This window comes from Pseudophryne corroboree, chromosome 2 (genome assembly GCF_028390025.1).
Source record: "Pseudophryne corroboree isolate aPseCor3 chromosome 2, aPseCor3.hap2, whole genome shotgun sequence".
NCBI classification, from domain to species: domain Eukaryota; kingdom Metazoa; phylum Chordata; class Amphibia; order Anura; family Myobatrachidae; genus Pseudophryne; species Pseudophryne corroboree.
The window spans coordinates 552,302,395-552,329,561 of record NC_086445.1 but is presented as its reverse complement, the minus strand read 5'-3'; the positions used below and the strand labels follow the sequence as shown (position 1 = coordinate 552,329,561).

General features: G+C 45.4%; 1 protein-coding gene across 4 annotated transcripts in view; it reads left to right on the top strand.

Annotated features, from left to right (window-relative positions):
• INPP5B (inositol polyphosphate-5-phosphatase B) overlaps window positions 1–27,167 on the top strand; it is a 483,885-nt gene that overhangs the window by 322,061 nt on the left and 134,657 nt on the right. For all 4 annotated transcript variants that reach the window (XM_063954327.1, XM_063954328.1, XM_063954329.1 and 1 more), the window contains 5 exons: window positions 853–969; window positions 12,452–12,639; window positions 13,368–13,479; window positions 19,547–19,656; window positions 21,174–21,309. In XM_063954327.1, the coding sequence (XP_063810397.1) occupies window positions 853–969; window positions 12,452–12,639; window positions 13,368–13,479; window positions 19,547–19,656; window positions 21,174–21,309 (663 nt within the window). The remainder of the gene's footprint in view (window positions 1–852; window positions 970–12,451; window positions 12,640–13,367; window positions 13,480–19,546; window positions 19,657–21,173; window positions 21,310–27,167) is intronic.

Below are 27,167 nucleotides of genomic sequence, written 5' to 3'. Positions count from 1 at the left end.
GTTTGAATTGGTGCTTGCGTTATCATATCAACCTTTAATGAATTGTCTCCTTAAAGCAGAGTTTCCGAAAACTTCGTCGTTGCAGTCCAGGTTTTAAGTTTATCTATGCTTTTAGCGCAGATGACTAATAGCCCTTTTACACTGACGCTTAGACCCAGGTTACGTCTCAATGTGAAACGGTCCCCAAAGAGAACCCCTGGGACCAGTGACCCAGAAATCCCACCCTGGTAACTTGCAGGGTTGTATATGGGAAGGACCCGAGTTAGGGGCAGTATGAATGGGTAACCCGGATCCTTTTTACAACATAGGGAGAGACGGATTCCTGGCGCCTGGAGTTTATCTCCAAGCGCCAGCAGAACATTTCCACTTGTAAATGGCACCGACCCAGGAATAACCTGGATCAGAGCAGTAGTGTGAACAGGCTTTCTTGGTGTGAAATTGGTATTAATTAGTGCCTCAGTCAATTTAATTTAACCATGTGGACTCAAGCATGCATATCCTTAAAACCTGGACTACAGTAGAAGTTTTTCACACATCTGAAAACTGTGTTTGTTGGAAGGCAGTACCTCTTTACAGCTGGCAAGGATCCCTTTTGCTATGGTTGCCTCTCTGCAGCTAAATATCGATTATTATTTATAAGCAGTAGAGGTTTGCTTGTTTTACTTAAATTATTAAAAAACCGTGTGTTTTGTTTTACCCAGTTAATCTGGGTCATAAGTTCAGTAACGCTGGCAAAAATGTGTGTATTCATATAGTACATGTATGTTAATGTAGGGGGTAAACGATAAAATCCTGCAACAATTTTATGTGACTAAAAATGTGCTGGATTTTTTTTATAATTTTTTTTTGTAGATTAAGCTGATCAGACTTGTTGGAATAATGCTACTACTGTATGTTAAGAAGGAGTTGGCAGTTCATGTCTCAGAGGTGGAAGCAGAAACTGTAGGCACAGGAATCATGGGACGGATGGTGAGTGCCGTGTAAAAAAGCCTATTCTAAACAAACTGGCACCAGGGACAGAGCGGGAAATACATCAATTGCTACAAATGAAAATACACCCATATGCATACTAAACCCTACATAAGCACAGGACTCTCCATCTGGCAGTTTTCGTAAATGCCAGAAACGCTGATTGCCAGATGGGCCCGTCCGGACAGGGGGTCCAGGTGGCAGCGGTGTGGATTTGGTGCTGGGCACTCAGCTGACTACAGCTGGCGCACCTGCAGGTAGCGATGAAGAGAGTGCGCTTCTGTCATTTAGAATCTGGCGCCAGTAGCGAGGGGGTGAGAGGCTGCTGGAGGGACATGGGGAGAGGAGGTATAATGCTGCACTGAACTAGCAATTTGTTACTGCCTCACTTCATGTCTGAGACCTGAGCCCAGGTGTGTGTGAGTGCTGTACTACAGCATGAGCTTTGTCACAATTCTGGCACTTTCCCCCGCCAGTCCCCTTTCCAAGTCTAACCTTTTTTTTCCCTACACTGCTCCTCTCCTAAACCGCATGAGCTGCAGGGGCAGTGGGTGTTTGGGAGGAAGATGGGCAGCAGGGCTGTCAGGAGGTGGACGCACTGCCTAATACGGATGGCAAACCCTTACCCTCACTGAGATAATGATGATTCATTCATAATGCAGCTGTGCAGTGCTGCTCGTAAGTGCTGTTGCTTAGTGACTTGACCAGTGCCCCTTTCAGAACTGGCGCTTTGCAGCGACCAACTCCATTGTCTCCAGTACTTCTGCCAACGGTGTGGCCTATACCAATGTAGTTCCATCTTTACCTAACAGAAGTTGAACCAACCAAATACCAAGTGTCTATGGCACATATTTAAATCCCCTGCAGAATGAGCTCTGTTGTGTGTATTTTTATATAGAGAATTACGTACAATTGTATGTTGTTCTAATATTAATTATATTTGTAAGAGAATAGACCAGTGGTTCCCAAATGTGGTCCTCAAAGCACCGCAACAGTCCTAGTTTTAAGTATATCCATGCTTAGGTACAGGTGACTTAGTTCTTCAGTCAGTTTGATTATACCATCTGTACACATGCAGGTATATCCCTAAAACCTGTACTGTTGGGGTGCCTTGAGGACCGTGTTTGGGAACCATTGGCATAGACTAAAGGTGCATACACACGGAGAGATTTTGGCTATGAGAGATTTTGACTAACTTTTCCCTTGAACTGGCAGTAGGAGATTTTGACTAACTTTACCAGAGATTTTGTCTAACTATGCAAGAGATTTTGGCTATGGGAGATTTTGACTATCTCATTTAAATAAGGGGATGAGTGTCATATATAGGACGATTTTACAGGGTGGCTGGTATTTAAATAGCTGAAAGTTAAAAAAAAAATTTGCGTGGGGTCCCCCCTCCTATGTAAAACCAGCCTCGGGCTCTTTGAGCCAGTCCTGGTTGTTAAAATACAGAGGAAAAAATGAGTAGGGTTCCCCCATATTTAGACAACCAGCACCGGGCTCTGCGTCCGGTCCTGGTTTAAAAAATACGGGGGACAAAAGACATAGGGGTCCCCCGTATTTTCCAAACCAGCACCGGGCTCCACTAGCCAGGGAGATAATGCCACAGCCGGGGGACACGTTTATATTGGTCCCTGCGGCCGTGCCATTACCCCCCCAACTAGTCACCCCTGGCCGGGGTACACTGGAGGAGTGAGGACCCCTTAAATCAAGGAGTCCCCCCCCTCCAGCCACCCAAGGGCCAGGGGTGAAGCCCGAGGCTGTCCCCCCCATCCGTGGCCCGGTGGATGGGAGGCTGATAGCCTTTCAATAGTAATATTGTTCTTTACAGGAGGCCTACAGGTCCCAGCAAGCCTGCCCCAGCATGTTGGCACTTGGAGAACCACAAGTGCCAGCATGCCCGGACATAAAGGGCCCGCTGGAACCTGTAGTCCACCTGTAAAGAAAATATAAAAAAAAAAACACAACACATTCTTTTAAAAATCCTTTATTAAACTGGGTCTTCACCTGGGGGCGGCAGCCTTTAAGCTCTTTTGCATAGCCGCCGCCCATCCAGGACTTCCACGGCGTCTTCAGGAGCTCTTCTCCGCTCCTCCTCCGCCGTCGGACTGACAGCCGCTGCCTCGCGCTGACTTATATAAGTCAGCGGGAGGGGGCGGGGCGATGACGCGGCGAGCCGTGATTGGCTCGCGGCGGCCATCTTGAATTTCAAAAATGACGCTGAGGCGCCATTTTTGAAACTGGTACCGCTCCGCTGCCAAACTCTGCAATAGAAAGGTAAATTTCCCCCGCCCGCACCGCTGCCGCAACCCGCCGCCGCCCGCACCGCCGCCGCCCGCACCGCCCACACCGCAACCCGCCGTCGCCCACACCGCCACCGCAACCCGCCGCCGCCCGCACCACCGCCGCCTGCACATCGCTATCGCTGGGCAAAATCGCTGGCCTCTTAAAGTGTTAGCGATTTTGCCTAACTTTTGCAGCGACATAGTCAAAATTGACTTGCCTGCACTGACTATTTTTCCCAGCGATAGCGACCTAGCGGGGACGCGCATCGCTATCGCTGGCTGTGTACACACGGAGCGATCTGCACTAACTTTCTGAGCGATTTTGACTATATAGTCAAAATCGCTCAGTTATATCGCTCCGTGTGTATGCACCTTAAGAAGCAGGAGGAGTCAGGAATATTAAGGGTATGAGTCTATGCCAGGAGTCTGATGCTGACACGAGGTGGACCTGATGTGCTTTAAATGTCAGGACCCTATTTTTAGTCCCGGTCCAGCCCTGCCCTATATTATACCTTTTGTTCCACCATTACATTCATAAAAATAGTCACTACATGGCACTAATTACCTCCTAAAAAATATATCAGGCATCCTCATAATATTTATAGGGGGAGATGTACTAAGCCCTCGAGAGTGATAAAGTGGAGAGAGATAAATTACCATCTTGTAAGCTCCTACATGCTATGTTACAGGCTGTGTTAAAAAAAATATTACAGTAAGGAGCTTATTGATTGCTACTTTATCTCTCTCCAAGATTTGATACATATTGATATCAGGTATTTCTCCCTTGCTTTTATTTCTCAACAGCAAAAGCTTTAGATAAATGTAAATATAAAGTGTTACAGGTCGTGTCTTTCCTATCCGGAGACCCGAAACTTGGAATATTCTGAAAACCGGAATATTTCAACCCACTTGACGTCATGACGTGACCTGATGTCATGACGTCACTCGTGTTGGGGACCATTGACATTGGGGAGTTACTTTGCAGCCATTACCTCACTGATAGCACTTCCATCATCCCCGCCGCTGACACACTGGACCTGCTGCCAACATGCCACTGACAGGAATTCCAAAATATGAAAAAATCCCATATCCGGAATTCTCCTGGTCTAGAGCTTGTATACTGTATTCTGTGTAGAGATATACCATTTATGTTCAAGTCTTGAGCCAGCGCCATACCAGGGCAGCAGCACCCTGCACCCTGTATCATGGCAGCACTCACACACCCAGGGCAGCTGCCTAGGGTGCCAGCCACCAGAGGGCACCCACAAGAGGGAAGGATGTTTCGGAAGGAGACAAATCCTTCATATGATGATGGCAGAGGCAGTCATAGATGTCCACTTACTGCTAGCCACATGTACTGTTCTGGGTAAGCAGTTAGCTTCCCGACGGTCGGGATCCTGGCAGTCATAATACCGACGCCAGAATCCAGACTGTCAAAATCCCGACCGGGTCCCCGAATCCACACTACGGGGGGGGTGGTCCACGTCACCCCCTCCGAGGGGGAATAAATTAGTGTGGCGAGAGAAGCTCACCACCAGGACCGAAGCGTGGCGAGCCCACAAAGGGACACGCCGCGCTCGCCATCGGGATACCGGTGTCTGTATTATGACCACCAGGATCCCATACTGATTCCCTGCTCTGTACTGTACACAGCCATTACACAGGGCCTAATTCAGAGTTGATTGCAGCAGCAAATTTGTTAGCAGTTGGGCAAAACCATGTGCACTGCAGGGGGGGGGGGGGGGGGGGGGCAGATATAACGTGCAGAGAGAGTTAGATTTGGGTGGGGTGTGTTCAAACTGAAATCTAAATTGCAGTGTAAATATACAGCAGCCAGTATTTACCCTGCACAGAAACAAAATAACCCACCCAAATCTATCTCTCTCTGCATATCTGCCCCACCCTGCAGTGCACATGGTTTTGCCAAGCTGCTAACAACTTTACTGCTGCGATTAACTCTGAATTACCCCCACAGTCCCCTGCTGTTTCCTTACTTCTCACTCCCAGCCAGTCACTGTTGTTCCGTCCCCTCTAGATAAGACAGACGAGGAACTGGTCTGTGCTGTGACCAGCTGCATGCTGAGACGCGAGTGAGAGGCTGGTTACTGGCTGCTGGTAATTAGCTGTGTTCCTGTGTCTGTATAAACTGACACCCAAAAGTGCAGCATCTGCAAATAGATTTTAATTTCCTGAGTTTACTTAACACATATGTGCTCCACCCTGTGCATAACGGGGATGCAGTCAATATACCAGCTGTCAGGATCCCTGCGTTCAAGAGACAGATGCCGGAATTCAGACACCTGGTGAAATCCTGACACCTGGAATCCAGACAAACCAGACAAGTGCTCGGTATCCTCACTTGGTTTGTAGGAAACTGAGTGGCATGAACAGCGAGCCAGCGAGGGGACTCACAGACGAGATGCCGCTGTCAGTATAGTGACAGCCTGCATCCCATCTGCCGGGATATCATATGTATCCCTGCATAACGTGGGGACGGTAGGAATCTGCACAGTGGAGGGGATGGAACCCAATTAAGGGACGAACTGAGCTCCGAATTTGGCCCTTGCATGTGCGTTTCAGCGCGCGCGCACACATACCAGGGGGCGCGCGTACACTAAAGTCAGGCGTGCTGCGAGTCAGGGGGCGTGGACTCGCAGCACGCCTCCATTTCTCTATCGTCCTAGTGGATGCTGGGGTTCCTGAAAGGACCATGGGGAATAGCGGCTCCGCAGGAGACAGGGCACAAAAGTAAAGCTTTACGATCAGGTGGTGTGCACTGGCTCCTCCCCCTATGACCCTCCTCCAAGCCTCAGTTAGATTTTTGTGCCCGGCCGAGAAGGGTGCAATCTAGGTGGCTCTCCTAAAGAGCTGCTTAGAAAAGTTTAGCTTAGGTTTTTTATTTTACAGTGAGTCCTGCTGGCAACAGGATCACTGCAACGAGGGACTTAGGGGAGAAGAAGTGAACTCACCTGCGTGCAGGATGGATTGGCTTCTTGGCTACTGGACATTAGCTCCAGAGGGACGATCACAGGTACAGCCTGGATGGTCACCGGAGCCTCGCCGCCGGCCCCCTTGCAGATGCTGAAACGAGAAGAGGTCCAGAATCGGCGGCAGAAGACTCCTCAGTCTTCTAAAGGTAGCGCACAGCACTGCAGCTGTGCGCCATTTTCCTCTCAGCACACTTCACACGGCAGTCACTGAGGGTGCAGGGCGCTGGGAGGGGGGCGCCCTGGGAGGCAAATGAAAACCTAATTTGGCTAAAAATACCTCACATATAGCCTCCGGGGGCTATATGGAGATATTTAACCCCTGCCAGAATCCACTAAAGAGCGGGAGACGAGCCCGCCGAAAAAGGGGCGGGGCCTATCTCCTCAGCACACAGCGCCATTTTCCTTACACAGCTCCGCTGGTCAGGACGGCTCCCAGGCTCTCCCCTGCACTGCACTACAGAAACAGGGTAAAAAAGAGAGGGGGGGGCAAAATTGTGGCAAAAATATATTATTAAAGCAGCTATACAGGGAGCACTTATTATAAGGCTATCCCTGTCATATATAGCGCTTTTGGTGTGTGCTGGCAAACTCTCCCTCTGTCTCCCCAAAGGGCTAGTGGGGTCCTGTCTTCGTTAAGAGCATTCCCTGTGTGTCTGCTGTGTGTCGGTACGTGTGTGTCGACATGTATGAGGACGATATTGGTGTGGAGGCGGAGCAATTGCCAAATATGGGGATGTCACCTCCTAGGGGGTCGACACCAGAATGGATGCCTTTATTTATGGAATTACGGGATAGTGTCAACACGCTAAAGCAGTCGTTTGACGACATGAGACGGCCGGACAATCAATTAGTGCCTGTCCAGGCGCCTCAAACACCGTCAGGGGCTGTAAAACGCCCTTTGCCTCAGTCGGTCGACACAGACCCAGACACAGGCACTGATTCTAGTGGTGACGGTGACGAATCAACCGTATTTTCCAGTAGGGCCACACGTTATATGATTTTGGCAATGAAGGAGGCGTTACATATAGCTGATACTACAGGTACCACTAAACAGGGTATTATGTGGGGTGTGAAAAAACTACCTATAGTTTTTCCTGAATCAGAAGAATTAAATGAGGTGTGTGATGAAGCGTGGGTTGCCCCCGATAAAAAAATGCTAATTTCAAAGAAGTTATTGGCTTTATACCCTTTCCCGCCAGAGGTTAGGGCGCGCTGGGAAACACCTCCTAGGGTGGACAAGGCGCTCACACGCTTATCAAAACAAGTGGCGTTACCCTCTCCTGAGACGTCCGCACTTAAAGATCCAGCAGATAGGAGGATGGAAAATATCCAAAAAAGTATATACACACATACAGGTGTTATACTACGACCAGCTATAGCGACAGCCTGGATGTGCAGTGCTGGGGTAGCTTGGTCAGAGTCCCTGATTGAAAATATTGATACCCTGGATAGGGACAATGTTTTACTGTCTTTAGAGCAAATAAAGGATGCATTTCTTTATATGCGTGATGCACAGAGGGATATCTGCACACTGGCATCACGGGTAAGTGCTATGTCCATTTCGGCCAGAAGAAGTTTATGGACGCGACAGTGGTCAGGCGATGCGGACTCAAAACGGCATATGGAAGTTTTGCCGTATAAAGGGGAGGAGTTATTTGGAGTCGGTCTATCGGATTTGGTGGCCACGGCTACAGCCGGGAAATCCACCTTTTTACCTCAAGTCACTCCCCAACAGAAAAAGACACCGACTTTTCAACCGCAGCCCTTTCGTTCCTTTAAAAACAAGAGAGCAAAGGGATATTCATATCTGCCACGAGGCAGAGGAAGGGGGAAGAGACAGCAACAGGCAGCTCCTTCCCAGGAACAGAAGCCCTCCCCCGCTTCTACAAAAGCCTCAGCATGACGCTGGGGCTTCTCAAGCGGACTCGGGGGCGGTGGGGGGTCGTCTCAAGAATTTCAGCGCGCAGTGGGCTCACTCGCAGGTAGATCCCTGGATCCTGCAGATAATATCTCAGGGGTACAGGTTAGAACTAGAGACGAATCCACCTCGCCGTTTCCTGAAGTCTGCTTTACCAACGTCCCCCTCCGACAGGGTGACGGTCTTGGAAGCCATTCACAAGCTGTACTCTCAGCAGGTGATAGTCAAGGTACCTCTTTTACAACAAGGAAAGGGGTATTATTCCACTCTATTTGTGGTACCGAAGCCGGATGGCTCGGTAAGACCTATTCTAAATCTGAAGTCCTTGAACCTGTACATAAAGAAGTTCAAGTTCAAGATGGAGTCACTCAGAGCAGTGATAGCGAACCTGGAAGAAGGGGACTTTATGGTATCCTTGGACATCAAGGATGCGTATCTCCACGTTCCAATTTACCCCTCACACCAGGGGTACCTCAGGTTCGTCGTACAGAACTGTCACTATCAGTTTCAGACGCTGCCGTTCGGATTGTCCACGGCACCTCGGGTCTTTACCAAGGTAATGGCCGAGATGATGATTCTTCTTCGAAGAAAAGGCGTATTAATTATCCCATACTTGGACGATCTCCTAATAAGGGCAAGGTCCAGAGAACAGCTAGAGATGGGATTAGCACTGTCTCAAGAAGTGCTAAAACAGCACGGGTGGATTCTGAATATTCCAAAATCCCAGTTAATTCCGACAACACGTCTGTTGTTCCTAGGGATGATTCTGGACACGGTTCAGAAAAAGGTTTTTCTCCCGGAGGAAAAAGCCAAGGAGTTATCCGAGCTTGTCAGGAACCTCCTAAAACCAGGAAAGGTGTCTGTACATCAATGCACAAGAGTCCTGGGAAAAATGGTGGCTTCTTACGAAGCAATTCCATTCGGCAGATTCCACGCAAGAATTTTCCAGAGGGATCTGTTGGACAAATGGTCAGGGTCGCATCTTCAGATGCACCAGCGGATAACCCTGTCTCCAAGGACAAGGGTATCTCTTCTGTGGTGGTTACAGAGTGCTCATCTATTGGAGGGCCGCAGATTCGGCATACAGGATTGGATCCTGGTGACCACGGACGCCAGCCTGAGAGGCTGGGGAGCAGTCACACAAGGAAGAAACTTCCAGGGAGTGTGGACGAGCCTGGAAACGTCTCTTCACATAAACATTCTGGAACTAAGAGCAATCTACAATGCTCTAAGCCAGGCAGAACCTCTGCTTCAGGGAAAGCCGGTGTTGATCCAGTCGGACAACATCACGGCAGTCGCCCATGTGAACAGACAGGGCGGCACAAGAAGCAGGAGTACAATGGCAGAAGCTGCAAGGATTCTTCGCTGGGCGGAAAATCATGTGATAGCACTGTCAGCAGTGTTCATCCCGGGAGTGGACAACTGGGAAGCAGACTTCCTCAGCAGACACGACCTTCACCCGGGAGAGTGGGGACTTCATCCAGAAGTTTTCCACATGCTGGTAACCCGTTGGGAAAGACCAATGGTGGACATGATGGCGTCTCGCCTCAACAAAAAACTGGACAGGTATTGCGCCAGGTCAAGAGATCCGCAGGCAATAGCTGTGGACGCGCTGGTAACGCCTTGGGTGTACCAGTCGGTATATGTGTTTCCTCCTCTGCCTCTCATACCAAAAGTATTGAGAATTATACGGCAAAGAGGCGTAAGAACGATACTAGTGGTTCCGGATTGGCCAAGAAGAACTTGGTACCCGGAACTTCAAGAGATGATCACGGAAGATCCGTGGCCTCTACCTCTGAGAAGGGACTTGCTTCAGCAGGGTCCCTGTCTGTTTCAAGACTTACCGCGGCTGCGTTTGACGGCATGGCGGTTGAACGCCGGATCCTAAAGGAAAAAGGCATGCCGGAAGAAGTCATTCCTACTTTGATTAAAGCACGGAAGGAAGTAACCGCGCAACATTATCACCGCATTTGGCGAAAATATGTTGCGTGGTGCGAGGATCGGAGTGCTCCGACGGAGGAATTTCAACTGGGTCGATTCCTACATTTCCTGCAATCAGGATTGTCTATGGGTCTCAAATTGGGATCTATTAAGGTTCAAATTTCGGCCCTGTCGATTTTCTTCCAGAAAGAATTGGCTTCAGTTCCTGAAGTCCAGACTTTTGTTAAGGGAGTGCTGCATATACAGCCTCCTGTGGTGCCCCCAGTGGCACTGTGGGATCTCAATATTGTTTTGGACTTTCTCAAATCTCATTGGTTTGAACCACTAAATAATGTGGATTTGAAATATCTCACATGGAAAGTGACCATGCTACTAGCCCTGGCTTCGGCCAGGAGAGTGTCAGAACTGGCAGCTTTATCTTACAAAAGCCCATATCTGATTTTCCATTCGGACAGGGCAGAACTGCGGACTCGTCCGCATTTTCTCCCTAAGGTGGTGTCAGCATTTCATCTGAACCAGCCTATTGTAGTGCCTGCGGCTACAAGTGACTTGGAGGACTCCAAGTTACTGGATGTTGTCAGAGCATTGAAAATATATATTGCAAGGACAGCTGGAGTCAGAAAATCTGACTCGTTGTTTATATTGTATGCACCCAACAAGATGGGTGCTCCTGCGTCTAAGCAGACGATTGCTCGTTGGATCTGTAGCACAATCCAACTTGCACATTCTGTGGCAGGCCTGCCACAGCCTAAATCTGTAAAGGCCCACTCCACAAGGAAGGTGGGCTCATCTTGGGCGGCTGCCCGAGGGGTCTCGGCATTACAACTTTGCCGAGCAGCTACGTGGTCAGGGGAGAACACGTTTGTAAAATTTTACAAATTTGATACTCTGGCTAAGGAGGACCTGGAGTTCTCTCATTCGGTGCTGCAGAGTCATCCGCACTCTCCCGCCCGTTTGGGAGCTTTGGTATAATCCCCATGGTCCTTTCAGGAACCCCAGCATCCACTAGGACGATAGAGAAAATAAGAATTTACTTACCGATAATTCTATTTCTCGGAGTCCGTAGTGGATGCTGGGCGCCCATCCCAAGTGCGGATTATCTGCAATAATTGTACATAGTTATTGTTAACTAATTCGGGTTATTGTTGTAGGGAGCCATCTTTTAGAGGCTCTTCTGTTATCATACTGTTAACTGGGTTTATATCACAGGTTGTACGGTGTGATTGGTGTGGCTGGTATGAGTCTTACCCGGGATTCATAAATCCTTCCTTATTGTGTACGCTCGTCCGGGCACAGTACCTAACTGAGGCTTGGAGGAGGGTCATAGGGGGAGGAGCCAGTGCACACCACCTGATCGTAAAGCTTTACTTTTGTGCCCTGTCTCCTGCGGAGCCGCTATTCCCCATGGTCCTTTCAGGAACCCCAGCATCCACTACGGACTCCGAGAAATAGAATTATCGGTAAGTAAATTCTTATTTTCTCCCGGAGGCTGCGCACAGCCTTTCCTTCTCTCTGCCTGACAGGACCAGCCCATTGGCCCTTCTGGCAATTGCCAGATGGGTAGTCCGGCCCTGAACACATTGGTCCCTGCATCTATACTACAATACACTGCATCTCTACTGCTGAAACTACTCATATGTCTTCTTCCGGCAGCTGTAAAAGGTATTGATAAAAGGACTCTCAGCACTGCACACACCCCTAGTTACTACCCTGTCTTGAGCTGCTATGTAACAAAGAGTTGGGTCTGATATACAGACATCGGAATCCCGACAGAGGGAATAAAAGTATAGTTTCCTTTACCCAATGCCCCTCTAACCCTCCCTTCCTGCAGCCTAAACCTAACCCCGCAGCCTAACCCTAACTCCCTGGGGGTACCTAAACTTAACCCACCCTCGCAACAGCCTAAACCTAATACCCCCTCCACCCGCAGCCTAAACCTAACCCCCTTCCTGTGGCTTACCTCTCTGGCGGCCCGGCAAACACTTATTGGGGATTCCGGCGTTCAGGTTTCCGGCGCAGGCATTACGAGCAGTGTAGGGATTCCGGTGTCAGTATTTCGACAGCTGGGATCCGTAACAAATTACTTTTGTTTTACATGAGCCAATTCTATTTTCAGTAGCAAGTTTAATTGTGAAACAATTTGTGAGGCACATGCAGTTTGGAACCAGTTTTATTGCTTTGTTGGAAATGCTACATGTTTTAAGGATGCTTTATTCTTATGTTTTTGCTTTACCAGAACCATCTAATATTCTGACATGTTCATAATAATTTAACCAGTACAGTGGTCTGTTGGTAATTAATGTTCTTCTCCTACATGTACTATAAGGTCACATGTATTGATCTTGCAGGGTAACAAAGGAGGTGTGGCCGTGCGTTTCCGGTTCCATAACACTAATGTTTGTGTTGTCAACTCTCATCTGGCTGCTCATATTGAAGAATATGAGAGGCGGAACCAGGACTTCAAAGACATCTGCTCCAGGATGCAGTTTCCACAGGTGGACCCGACACTTCCAACGCTGACCATTCACAAACACGAGTATGTGTCCACTGAAGCCTGACATGGCCTTTAGACAATTTTTTTAATTAGGAAAGTAAATAATTTCTACTCCGCATGTTGTGCTATGATGAAGTAATCATTTCTGGTAATAGGATTATAGAAAAATAAAATTTTCCACAGTTCTCTTCAGTATCTATTTTTTTTTCTACAGATAGTGAGGGCCAGATTAAGGGTTGCGGGGGCCCAGGAGCAACTAAATTGTGGGGGCCCCCATTAAAAAAAATTATGCCCCCCTTTCCCCCCACCTGTCTGGTCTGATGTTATTGAGCAGCAGCCTGAACAGGGGTCCGGGAGTGCAAGGAGCTTGGACAGCGCGCTGAGACCTGACATCTTTGCAGCTCCATCGTCATGGCCATGAGCAGCTCCAGGATAGTGTCCTGCGGGATTTTCATCCCCCTCCCGCGAGATTGCACTATGTGGTGAGGAGCATCTCAGTGGCTGCTGTTGATGAACAGCTGAGCTGCCAATGATGTGGGGGGAATGGAGACACAGCTAGATGCAGTGCTCCGGAGAGAAGAGTTGTGGCCATTCGGGGGCCCCTAATCTGTGGGGACCCTGGGACGACCACCCCTGTCGCCCCTCCTATAATCCGGCCCTGCAGATAGTTATGTATTCAGTCTTGGAAAAGGCTGAAAGTGGCCTTAATCCTGTTACAATGTCAGCATGTACAATACTGCTTCCAATATTTTTTTGTTTACATTTTACAGTGTTGTGTTATGGCTTGGAGATCTGAATTACAGGTTAATGGACATAGAGAAAGATAAAGTTAAGAAGCTTATTGAGACCAAAGACTACACAACACTCTACACATATGATCAGGTATAAGGTGATATGTTATATTTATAGCTCTAATGTGCAAACATTGTCACATTTCTTTGCGTGACTACAGGCAAACAGGAGAAAACAGAATTGCCTTACAGTGGTGCACAAAGATTCATATAAAACGTAACTTTTAATTCATTAATGGTAATTAAAAACTTGGGAAATATTTAAAATACAAATATTGGTGAAAGGATAGGAAGAAAGTGTTTAAAATATGACCCCCTGTGCACTTGTCAGCCGCCAGTGGAAAATGTTATATAATTATTTATTTATTGTATCATATTACCATGATATCCGTATCAGCTTGTATTGAGCACATGCAATATTAGGGTTTATTCAGTCAGCCTAAATACATGTGGCGCTGTTGTGCCTGCAAGTGTTCTCTATAAATGTGTGTATGTATAAATACACTATGGGTATGTTATATACTGAAATGAAGGGCAGATCTGTATAATCAGAGATAATGCTATATAATTTACTTTATATGCCAATTGCCTTTGATAACTGAGAAGAGAGATCTCTTAAATTCATTCAAGTGTCTTTAAGATAAACCAGTTATATTTCAAATACGGGCACGATATCCCCTGTCTCTATAAACCGGTTAGTCTGTGGTGCTCACTATGCATCTCTGCTTGGATCGTTATTTATGTGGTACTTTCTCAAATTTTCTACTGTTTGTGCTTATCTGATATTTCTCATATGTCAGTTAATATGCTGAGGTAAGTATACGTAGGTATGGCAGTGCTCTTGATATTATTCTGTATCAATAATTAGATACTTAAATATAATGGATATAGGGGGTAATTCTGAGTTGATCGCAGCAGGATTTTTGTTAGCAGTTGGGCAAAACCATGTGCACTGCAGGGGAGGCAGAAATAACATGTGCAGAGAGAGTTAGATTTGGGTGGGTTATTTTGTTTCTGTGCAGGGTAAATACTGGCTGCTTTATTTTTACACTGCAATTTAGATTGCAGATTGAACACACCACACCCAAATCTATCTCTCTCTGCACATGTTATATCTGCCTCCCCTGCAGTGCACATGGTTTTGCCCAACTGCTAACAAAAATCCTGCTGCGATCAACTTGGAATTACCCCCATAGTTTCCCGATATTAGGAATATAGTGCAGTACGATGTTTAGTATTCCTTATTGAAACACTGTTAAGTGGCTTTGGTAGGACTTATAAATACTTCTGATAATGGAATGTAGTTATTATTCCTTCAGGATATACCTTATACTGCTGCCCTATATATTAGTATTATACTGTTTGCCTGTTTGGACACCTGTGTTCTTATGCATGTATAGTAATAAACAACTTTTTACTTCTCCCAGCTCTTAATAATGCACAGGCATGTGCTTATTTAATTCAGTGTATGCCCTGTGTGCTGTCTGGCAATACAATGTTGCCAAATCATAAATTATTTTCACTCGCAGGAATAAACACTTTAATATGCTAAAACTGATATGTGTAATTGTAACAGTTCCCAGGTGTTAACCTATCACAGTGACTTTATAGAGAGGATACAGTATCCTGTGTCAGGACTATATTGTAACAAAGTGTCAGTGTTGCTTGTTCACCACGCTGTGATCTGGTTCCCATATACTGCTGTTACAAAACAGGTGTTATTTCAGCATTTGTTTTTTTATTATTTTCCACTACACAGCGTGTTACTACTGCACTTAGTGCCACAGTCTGATATTATAATAATGTCGAGTCACGGATGACTTTCTCTAGGAAAAATAAACAATTGCTGCTGTATATCTCCTTAGGTGCTATCTACCCCTGTGTGTTCATAACTGTTGCTGTGTTTGTTTACAAATTGATTGAACAATGCTATAGATCTGCTATCTGAATAAACATTGCATACTGTCTAAATAACATTGCATTATCTAACTCTCTCCCGAGATCAGTGCTAGAATATCATTGCATGTGCATGAACTGAATGGCGGATGCCATGTGCGCAGGGACGCCTTGACGCACGTTTCGCAAAAGCTTTTTCTTAAGGCTCTCATGGTAATATGATACAATAAATAAATAATTATATGAAATTTTCCACTGGCGGCTGACCAGTGCGCAGGGGGTCATATTTTAAACACTTTCTTCCTATCCTTTCACCAGTATTTGTTTTTTAAATATTTCACAAGTTTTTAATTACCATTAATGAATTAAAAGTTACGTTTTATATGAATCTTTGTGCACCATTGTAAGGCAATTCTGTTTTCTCCTGTTTGTACATATAATTTCATTTTGCCTTAGGTAGCACCCCCCCATTACAGAATAATCTTACTGTGATAACAATTGGAAATAAAGGGGGTCTCTATACAAATAAGAAAAGACTTGTGCGACCTTTTCCTTGTAAACATGTGACTACAGACACCAAGTTACCATAATGAATCTCCAGAAAAGTGCTTCTCAGAGTGGACAAAGGGGGGAGTTTATTTAGGGGTGGATTGTATACTGAATATTAATAAATGAGTCATTACTGTTTTGTGTTATTATCTTCCTCAATGGTGCAGAGGTGCTGGGGAATAGTTTATGGATTCAAGGGGACAGTGGCCTGAAAAAGGGATCCTCTGCTCTAGTACTAGACTTGTCATGGTCTTCTCCTATATTTATTTATTTATTTATTTATTTATTATTTATTAACAGTTTCTTATATAGCGCAGCAAATTCCGTTGCGCTTTATAACTAGACACAATTAGAAGACAAACCTGGGTAAAAACAAACAGTCATAGAGGTAAAAGGGCCCTGCTTGCAAGCTTACAATCTATGGGGAAATAGGCATTGATTCACAAGGATAGGTGCTATCTATTGCATAGTTGTCCACCAGATTGTAAAGGTTCTCGGTGAGTTGCATGATATCACATCACAGCAGTAATGAACCAGGGTCAGGAGGAAAGGAGACTGAAGAAAGAAAATATGTGAGGATAACTGTGGACTGTATTGTGGGGATATAATTGCATAGGAAAGCTATGAAGGTAATGTGAGTGGTTCTAGAAGCCTTAAACTAGGTACACACTATACAATTATTTTACAGATAATCTGCCAGATCTAGCTGGTTGGAATGAAAAGCTGGTAATGGATGAGAACAAGTGACAATCGACCATTTGCTCCCAAACACCGGAAAACTAACAAAACCTGTCGTTCATGCAAATTGGTTAAACACAAATGTAATCAACTTGGATGAACGACTGTTTTTGTCCATTTTGCAGCTTTTAGGAGCAAATGGTCGATTGCCATTTCCTCTCATCCATTACTAAATTTTCATTCCAACCAACTAAATCTGTCAGATTAACTACCAGATAATGGTATAGTGTGCACCTAGGCTTAGAGTTTTATATTCTCACCTGCACTCAATTATCTCCAGGTCTTGTGCATTCAAACATACAGTACAGGCTTATTCTAGGATAGAGGCACTAGAAATACAGGCTTATTCTAGGCTAGAGGCACTAGAAATATTGGAGATGTAAGTTAATAATGCCCAAATCTGAATAAAAAGACTCATTTAGGCATTGAGAAAAATAAGGTTCTTGGACCAGAAGTCAGGGTAAGTGGCAATATAGATGATCAATGTCCAATGTAAGTTGAAGTGGCACTTAGAGAATGGTCATGGTACAGGCAAAGGTAAGAGCAGACAGTTATCCAAAAAATAGTCAGACACTAAACAGAAAGGCCAGGGCATGAGGTGAACCAGAGAATTGGCCAGTATTCTGTCAAGGTTAGAGCCTGAACCAGACAAGAGCAAGGGGATCCAATAGTTCATCGTTAACTACACCTACCACAGGAAGTCTAGAATGGTCCTTCCTACATTTAAAGTGCAGGTAGCCCATTAGAGTTTTCTAAAAGAGCCAAGTCACGATTACCTCTTCTTTGGCTGCAGTGCAGCCATATAATCACAATGCAGTACCTGCGCACAGGCATCCATAGCAACTGAGCAGGCAGAAAAGCTATGTGGCTCAGCTCATCTGAACCCACCATATGTAATACATCGTACCTACCATCCTGTGGAGGAGAAGTCCAAGGAAGTTGCTTATGAAAGGACATTTGTAACCACTCAACTGGAGTCTCTACAGATGGGAAGCAGAGAACGTTCCTTGGGACCATATGTCGTCCAGTGAGAAAGATAATGAATTAGACCCTTAGCAAATTTGGAATCTAGAATCTTTTATATTTTCACATTCAGATTGTCTTAACAATGAAGATAAAGTGCAGCTTGAAATACGTTGAGCTTGGTAGCTGTTTTCAACATGAAATATCCTTGGGATTCTCATGGATAATGGCAAGTCTAATTGAGAATATACTGATTTAATCTTCACAATATATATCTAGGCCATAATTTGCAGCAATTTAATAATCTTTGTGGAAAGTAAGGCTTTGTCTCCAACCTTAAATTAAAATCTTCTGCTATGATCGGTAAAGGTTAAACTGAGAAACGGAATGTGCGAGAAGTGAATAAACCTTTTCCAATAGTAATGTGTTGAGCAATCCATCTTACCACAGAAACATCAATTGCTTAGACAGTATAAAAAGAAAAGAAAAATACCAGTGCAAGGTTTTAACTATAAAATATGTTGTACCAGCTACATGGCAATATTAATGCCAAAGCATAAGTAAGACCAACTTTGGATGAAGTCCATCCACACTAGTAGACTGGTGAAATACCAGTAGAAACATCAGCATCTGTAAATCATATATATATATATATATATATATATATATATATATATATAAACACTCTGAGCTCAAAGCTTTCCACATTCCATGTCCAGTGATGTTATGTGTGGATTTCTTTGTTTTCCTCTATTTTAAAATATAGCAAATTGTAATTGAACATCATAATGTTCAAAATTTTAGCACACAACTGTATGTATTTTACAGTGGTCAGTCACTGTTTAGCAGTACACAGTCCCTAGCTAAAGTCTGTTCCATCCATTAAAAGAAACCGTTAACCATAAAAAATAAAACAAGTGTACCAACCCCATCTAAAATATCAATCTCATGCTACAGCTGGCAGGGTAATTCTGAATTCTACCCCTATACGCAGCACTGATTGTGCAGCTTCCACAGCAATGCAGATATCTACTGCTTGGGTATTTGGGGGAGGGGGCGCATTATTTTGGGTGGTATGCAGTATACCGGTTGTTGGGATCCCGGCGCACAGTATACCGGCGCCGGAATCCCAACAACCGGTATACCGACACCTTTTCTCTCTCTTGGTGGTCCACGACCCCCCTGGAGGGAGAATAGATAAGGTAGCGCGCCACCTTGCCCGCAGCGTGACGAGCGCAGCGAGCCCGCAAGGGGCTAATTTGCGCTCGCCCCGCTATCAGCAAGCCGACGGTCGGGATCCCGGCGCCGGTATCTCATACCACACCCCATTATCTCCAATGTGGTACTGTCTCCCCACACTGTCCTGTGGGGCCTTGTTTACATTTACACTTCTATAATCGGTCAACTGGTCAAGAGGTTGTTTTTAGCAAATTCCAGACCATTACAGCTTAATATAGAAAATCATTAGGGGTACTTTGTGCAGCAGGGTGAGCCTAGACATAACTGTGCCTTTTTTAGTATTAGGTTACATACAGCTACTTTATCATTCTTAAGTGATATATTCTTTTGGGACTGAAGTAACCATTTTCTGTAGTTCCTTTTCATAGCATAATTCACTGCCAAATGGGAAGTGTTGACAGTACAGAAATACTTATATATAGTATGTGAATGCTGTAAAACTTTGTGCATTTACTTCCATTACAATGACTTCTTGAGTTAATCATAAATCAGTTTGGGACATAGAAAAAAAGAAAGAGTATATAAATCTGAATATGAGATATGTCTCTAATAACTTTTACATTTTGGTTGAGGTCAAACAATAGCCTTCATTTAAAACATCATGTCAGGGATTTCCTTTAAAGCAAACCTTTTTATAGAGGTATTTAGTCTAAAATATATGCTTGTGTTCACCATGTAATGGGTTAGCTAACAGGGCATAATGATGATAAATCCTGCATTATTCTGATGACATCCTTCTGACAAGCCTGACACCTGTCAACCTTTCTTTTTAGTTGAAGCAGCAAATTGAGGAAAAGACTGTTTTTGATGGGTTTACAGAGGGTGAGATAAAGTTTCAACCCACTTACAAGTACAATACTGGTTCTGATGAATGGGACACAAGGTAAGTTTCTATAGAAAGAGTGGACATAGGTCTATTACTGTACAAGTTAGGAGCTATAAAAATCAGTGTCCCAGACAGTATTTGCCTGGGAAAAAGTATATCCATCTTGGGTTCTCAACTGGAGCTGAGAACCCCTGGTCTTTCTAAACATAATACTGCCTATAGTGTACATTTCATTTTCCACTGTATATGTAAAGTGTTCAGTATACATGTGCCTATTAGTATTTCTATAATATATGGTCAATATACAGTGTCCATGTAAGTCTGTATAAGCGACACGTCTAGCTGCTGATCAGATCTGTGTGGAACGCAGGACAAATGTCACCATGCCGAAGCTAATACATACAGTCCGATACATGACTGGTAGCAGCAGCTACCACAGTGCAGTACGGGGAGATTGCTTTTTTATGTTATTAAAAAATGTTCTGAAATGAATGTTGATAAAAACAAATGTGTGTATGTGTTCTGTGTCACTTTCCAATGGGGAAAAAATAGAACACAATGATATGGAATACTTTACTTGTCCATGGAACTGATTCTGTTATAATATGTCTTACATAAGGGATATCTTATGCCATATATGAGCGGCTTGCTTCCAGTGAGGCAAGCAATATTCTTATTAGCATTTTTCATGATCTAATGTGTCAGAAACTACTGTTCAGGAAGTGAACACAATGGGTGGAATATTTTGCTTATTCACAGTTCTTTCTCCATTGAAACATTGTTTATCTGATATCCCTATTTCAAGCTTGCTGCCCATATTTTTTAACCCTGACTGGGGACTTGTAAAATGTAATACCAGAAAAAAAAAATCTGTAGCCAAAAATAAAGTATTAAATACTGTTGTAGGACTTTCCATGCATTATATTACTACAATATAGTAGACTGGGACTATTCCCTAGAGCAGGCCTGCCCAATCTGTGGCTCTCCAGCTGCTGTGAAACTACAAGTCCCAGCATGCCCTGCCCCAGTTTTGCTATTAGGTAATGGTAAAAATGTAGCAGAGCATGCTGGGATGTGTAGTTTCACAACAGCTGGAGAGCCACAGGTTGGCCAGGCCTGCTTTAGAGCAGTGTTTCTCAAACTCGGTCCTCAGGACCCCACACGGTTCACAATTTCCATGTCATCCAGCAGCTGCACTGTGTATCACCAACTGTCACATTTCAAAATCTACAGGTGACCTGCAAAACATGAACCGTGTGGGGTCCTGAGGACCGAGTTTGAGAACCTGTGCTCTAGAGTATTTGTATGCTATCATTTTATTATCACGCAATCATTTTGATTTCTTACAGATATTAACTACATGTAAGGAACACAATACATCATTGCATAGTGTACTGCTATGGTTATTATCACTGGATCATGGATTTGTTGTAGGATGTACAGAGTGAATAATCATGCTAATGTAATTGGGTTTAGCATGTGACTTTTCTGCATTTAGATCATAACTGTATTAGGGGGTACCGTGTAGCAGTATTACGCTTACGTCATCATGATCTCACCTCTGTGCTTTTTAGTGAGAAGTGTCGTGTTCCTGCCTGGTGTGACCGCATACTCTGGAAAGGCAAACATGTAACACAGCTGACTTACCAAAATGTCATGTGTCTAAAAACAAGTGACCATAAACCAGTTGTCTCTCTTTTTAAAATTGGGGTAAGGATACCTGTGACATGTGTTTCTAAAGTTTTGTATTATTGCTGTTTGTTTCTAAAGCGCCACAGTGATCTGAATTGCCAAACAGGCCAGACATACAGTAACAAAGGGACATAAAAGTAGACAAAAAATGCATAAAGGGTAGGGTCTACTTTGTTTACAATCTATTGAGGAGTGGTTCAGAGCAGATGTTGGGACAGTTGTAGAGGTGGGACAATATAGGGGTTATATTAGGGGGAGTAGAGTAAACCATGATCAAAAGATGGGTTTTCAGAGAGCAATGAGAGATTTGAAGACTGTGGGAGCATCTGATTGCGTGTGGTAGTGGAGATTCATGATTGGGTAAAAGCACAGCAGAAGTCTTGCTGGCAGCAGTGAGAAGTGGTTGTCTGAGTGAAGCTGAGATGCAGGTCCGCTGTACACCAAAGAGGGAGACAATAGGAGACTTGAGATGAAGAGGTGATTTTTTTTTTTTCCTGTTTATTAATAAATTTAGGTGGATTCAGTGCTGTTACACCATAAAGCTAAGCCCCTATGTGGAAATGGAAGCTGGCAGGTCACAAAGGCTGGGTGACTGCATCCATGGTTTGTCTTTTTAAATGGGTCACAGGTTTTCAGAAGTCATGTTATGTTAATTGTGGAACATGCCTGCTGCAGAAATGGGTTCACATTGTGAGTTGCAGGATTGGATCTTTTGACTTGAGACCCAGCAAAATGGTTCTTGTGTTTCTGGTTTGTTTGTAGAGCCTTAGGGGTATATGCAATTGCGGTCGAATTGCCGCAGATGTCGAAAAACGGGGCATTTTCGACACCAAAAAAAAATTTGACAATGCAATACAGTACTTTTCGACAAAAAAACGGACGTTTCAGATTCGACTTTTTGAAATTCGACAGTTGTCAAATTCGACATGTCTGCAATGGTAAAAATGCGGCTTTTCGACAAAAGTATATTCAATTGAAGAATGTCGAATCGACAACAGTGCTTTTCGACAGTAATTTCGTCAATTTCATTCCGCCTCACTTTGCTGGCGGAATATAATTAAAAAAAAATTGAAACATGTTTTTTTGTGTGTTTATTTTTTTATTGCTAATAGCATATCTATTTATATTAGAAGGGATTATGTACTTGGTTTGTCTATTAGGAGACACAAGTATTATTTATATATTTTTTAAAAGAATATTATTTTTTTTAACTGACTAAAATTATATGGAGAGATCAGAGCCTGTTTTTCAGTGGGAATGGGTTAAAAATCAAGAAAAAAATGCGTGGGGTCCCCCCTCCTAAGCATAACCAGCCTCTGGCTCTTTGAGCCGGTCCTGGTTGTAAAAATACGGGGGGGGGGGGAATGACAGGGGATCCCCCGTATTTTCACAACCAGCACCGGGCTCTGCGTCCGGTACTGGTGCCAAAAATACAGGGGACAAAAAGCGTAGGGGTCCCGCGTATTTTTTACACCAGCACCGGGCTCCACTAGTCAGAAAGATAATACCACAGCCGGGGGACACTTTTATATCGGTCCCTGCGGCCGTGGCATTAAATCACTAACTAGTCACCCCTGGCCGGGGTACCCTGGAGGAGTGGGGACCCCTTAAATCAAGGGGTACCCCCCCTCCAGCCACCCAAGGGCCAGGGGTGAAGCCCGAGGCTGTCCCCCCCATCCATGGGCTGCGGATGGGAGGCTGATAGCCAAGTGACACAAAGAAAGAATATTGTTTTTTGTAGCAGAACTACTTGGAGAACCGTAAATACCAGCATGCGGGGGGAAAACGGGCCCGCTGGTACCTGTAGTTCTACAACAACAAAAAATACCCAAATAAAAACAGTACACGCACACCGTGAAAGTAAAACTTTATTACATACATGCCGACACACACATACTTACCTATGTTGACACGAGGTTCGGTCAACTTCTCCAAGTAGAATCCACGGTGTACCTGAAAATAAAATTATACTCACCAAAATCCAGTGTAGATCTGTCCTCTTCTGTTTTGTAATCCGCAGCCCTTGGATGGGGGGACAGCCTCGGGCTTCACCCCTGGCCCTTGGGTGGCTGGAGAGGGGGACCCCTTGATTTAAGGGGTCCCCACTCCTCCAGGGTACCCCGGCCAGGGATGACTAGTTGGGGATTTAATGCCACGGCCGCAGGGACCAGTATAAAAGTGTCCCCCGGCTGTGGCATTATCTCTCCAGCTAGTGGAGCCCGGTGCTGGTGTTAAAAATACGGGGGACCCCTACGCTTTTTGTCCCCCGTATTTTTTGCACCAGGACCGGACGCAGAGCCCGGTGCTGGTTGTAAAAATACGGGGGATCCCCTTTCAATTTTCCCCCCGTATTTTTACAACCAGGACTCGCTCAAAGAGCCCGAGGCTGGTTATGCTTAGGAGGGGGGACCCCACGCATTTTTATTCTGGGTTTTTTAAACACTTTTGTGCCGTCCAAAAAGTCGAATCCAGGACGCACATATCTGTCAATTGGTCCGTTTTTCGACAGCGGTACTGTCGAATCCGTTTTTTATTGAATATGTCGAATTCGGGTCCCGGCGGCAGGGTGTCTGACTGTCGAATTGTGTTGAATTAAAAAACGGTCGAATTCCAGCCGGAATTCGACCGCAATTGCATATACCCCTTAGTAAGTTAAGTAGTACACCAAACCTTACCATTCCTATCTAAACAATGGGGATAAAATTAGCCATTATTAATCTTCCCCAACATGCCTTCAGCTCTGCATGGCTGTTCCTAGCATATGATAAGGCATTCTCCTTTTGTACATAACCGAAATCTCAGCAGCCATTCTTTGCAGGGCATTTACATAATGACTATTATACACAGAGCATCACTGCCAGTGGTGACATACCGGAGGGGATTAAGTGCGTGCAGCTCTGAAAAGTGAACGTGGCCTTGTGGGAGTGGGAGTGGACTTGCATCCCAAACCCCTGTTTCTCTGTCATTCATAAGGGATACTGGGAACACTAAATAACGATGAGGTATAGATGGGGTCCAAAGGAGCCGGTGCACTTTAAATTTCTTCAACAGGGTGTGCTGGATCCTCCCCTCTATGACCTCCCTCACAGCTCAGTTTAGAAAAATGTGCCCTCAGGAGAGGATGCGCACACTCAAGCTCCAGGGAGAGTTTTTCTTCAGTTTATTTTCTTTTTGTTTTTTTCAGGTAAGCTGTTGGGCAACAGCTTACCTGCACTGAGGGACACTGGGGGGAGACCGACACCGGCCTCCTGGAGGTGCTTAGTTGGATCCCGCTGACAGGACAACGGTCCTGAGGGTTCATGTACTGCAGGCATTGCACTCTCGCGCACACACCTGCAGCACGCCGCACACCCCCAGTACAGAGCCTGAAGGTCATCAGAGTAGTGAGTGATAACCGGTTCATTATGCGGCGCGATCGGGCATACGGACTCCCCTTGGGGTGATCCCATAGCCCCCCCGTGCAGACTGGCCAGCGATAGTGGAATGGGGTACTATTACTTTCATTTTTACAGTATTTGGGGACTTTGCCAGTATAAATAACAGTTAATCTCCAGCGCCATTGCAGGGGGTGGAGCTTCATCAGAGCAGGACCAGCGGCTTTATTTCCTGCACTCACAGCGCTACTGCAGGACTGCCAGCTCCTCCAAAGGATACTCCACGGCCAGACACTGGTACAGGGGTGTAGTTAAGGGGGAGAGCCTGCTGTAGGACCCTTGTATTAGGCTCCTCATTCACTGTACACTAAACTGCCTTCTCCTAGCAGCTCAATTGTTAGTATAAGGCTGTGTGCTGGTTCCTCATCTCTGTGTATCTCCACACATACTAGGCTGGGCAGGCTTGCTTGTACTCTGTGTCTGTATGTGTATGTAAATGTCCTTTGTCAGCATGGTGAAAAAAGTTGTGTGTGCTGTTTGTCGCACCAGGTTTTCCCCCTCTCCTGCGGATTCCCTCATGTGTGAACAATGCAGTCAGCCCTCACAAACTAGTGGGGCTTCTGGGGGTGAATTGCAAGAGCCTCCTTGGCTCAGTTCAATTAAATCTATGATGGCTGACATGTCCAATGAGTTAACTAGTGCATGGCAAGATAGGCAGCCATTACAACAGTCTATGGCTGCTCTGACAAAAGACAGGGCAGATAGCAGACGTGTTTCTCCTCTCTCTAATCCTTTACCCCCAAAAAAGGAGGTTACCCAATATCCTCTCGGAATCTGAGTAGGAGGTACCGGAGGTGGAAGAGGGGGAGTAGCTGGAATCAAATGCTGAGTTAGATGATTCCTCTGCTGCACAGGGTGTAGACTCACTCATTATTGCAATAACAAATGTTTTAAATATTCCTAGTAATGAATCTGATGTGCAGCAATCCTTTTTCTCTGCACAGAAAAAGGTACAGGTCACATTTCCTGACCCAAAGGAACTGGATGACCTTTACAGAGAACCATGGGCCTCTCCTGATAAAAAATTTTCCAAGTGTCCAAAAAGTGGTTAGCCACTTTCCTATTTGCTCAGGAAGGGCGTAAGGTATGGGAAACTCCCCCGGCGGTGGACGCCTCAGTGTCACGCCTGTCCAAAAAGCTAGTTCTGCCGGTTCCAGGGGCTATGGTCTTAAAGGAACCTGCTGATCGGAAAATAGAAGCAACTTTAAAATCTATTTATGTTGCAGCAGGGGCATCCCAGAGGCCTGTTATCGCAGGATGTTGGGTGACATATGCCATACACACTTGGGCTGGTAACATTCAGGGGTGCCTAGCAGGGGACAAGTCCCTGGCCGACTTAGCACTGCTAGTTCAGCATATTCAGGAGTCTGTCCGCTTCCTCTGTGATACCATCAAAGGAATCAGTGGTATTAATGCACGTACCTCTACCATGGCGGTATCTGCATGCAAAGCGTTGTGGTTATGCCAGTGGGTAGCGGATGCTGAGTCTAAGAAGAGTGTGGAAGCCTTACCCTTCACAGGTGATTGGCTGTTCGGGGATGAATTGGATACCTGGATTTCGAAGGCGACTGCTGGACAGTCCATGTTCTTCCCCTCTGTACTCTGACACCTAGGCGCTCTTACACTGGACCTTCTCTGCAGTCCTTTCGGACAGCGCGCTTTAAAGGTAAAGCCAGAGGTGCCTCAAATGCGGGACGAGGTTCCAGAGGTAAGTCTCTCAAGCCGGCTACCACAGGATCTCAGGACCAGAGCGTCAACTCTGGCTCCTCAAAATCCTCAGCATGACGGTGTTCCTCTGCTCAAGGGGGATCTCAGGGTTGGACCTCGTCTGAGATTCTTCAGCCCCATTTGGAACAGCTCCTGCCAGGACGCCTGGGTAAAAGACCTGATCTCCCAGGGCTACAAACTGGAGTTCGACAGTCCTCCACCGCAAAGGTTTTTCAAATTGGGTTTACTGGCTTCAGAAACCATGTGCCTCACCCTACGGGATGCCATTCAAAAGTTAGTCCAGACCCAGGTCATTGTCACTGTACCACTTCAGCAACGGGGCTGAGGATACTATTCCAGCCTTTTTGTGATACCAAAGCCAGATCGTCCAGTGAGACCAATTTTGAACCTCAAATCGTTAAACCCGTATCTGAGGGTTTTCCAATTCAAAATGGAGTCTCTGAGAGCGGTGATCTCCGGTCTGGAGGAAGGGGAATTCTTGGTCTCTCTGGACATAAAAGACGCCTACCTCCATGTCCCAATATGGCTGCCTCATCAGATGTACCTCAGGTTTGCTCTGATGGAGGAACAATACCAGTTCCAGGCACTACCCTTCGGCTTATCCACAGCCCCAAGGGTTTTCACCAAGGTAATGGCGGAGATGATGTTACAACTCAGGATTCAGGGGGTGAACATTGTCCCCTACCTGGACGATCTGCTTATAAAAGCAAGGTC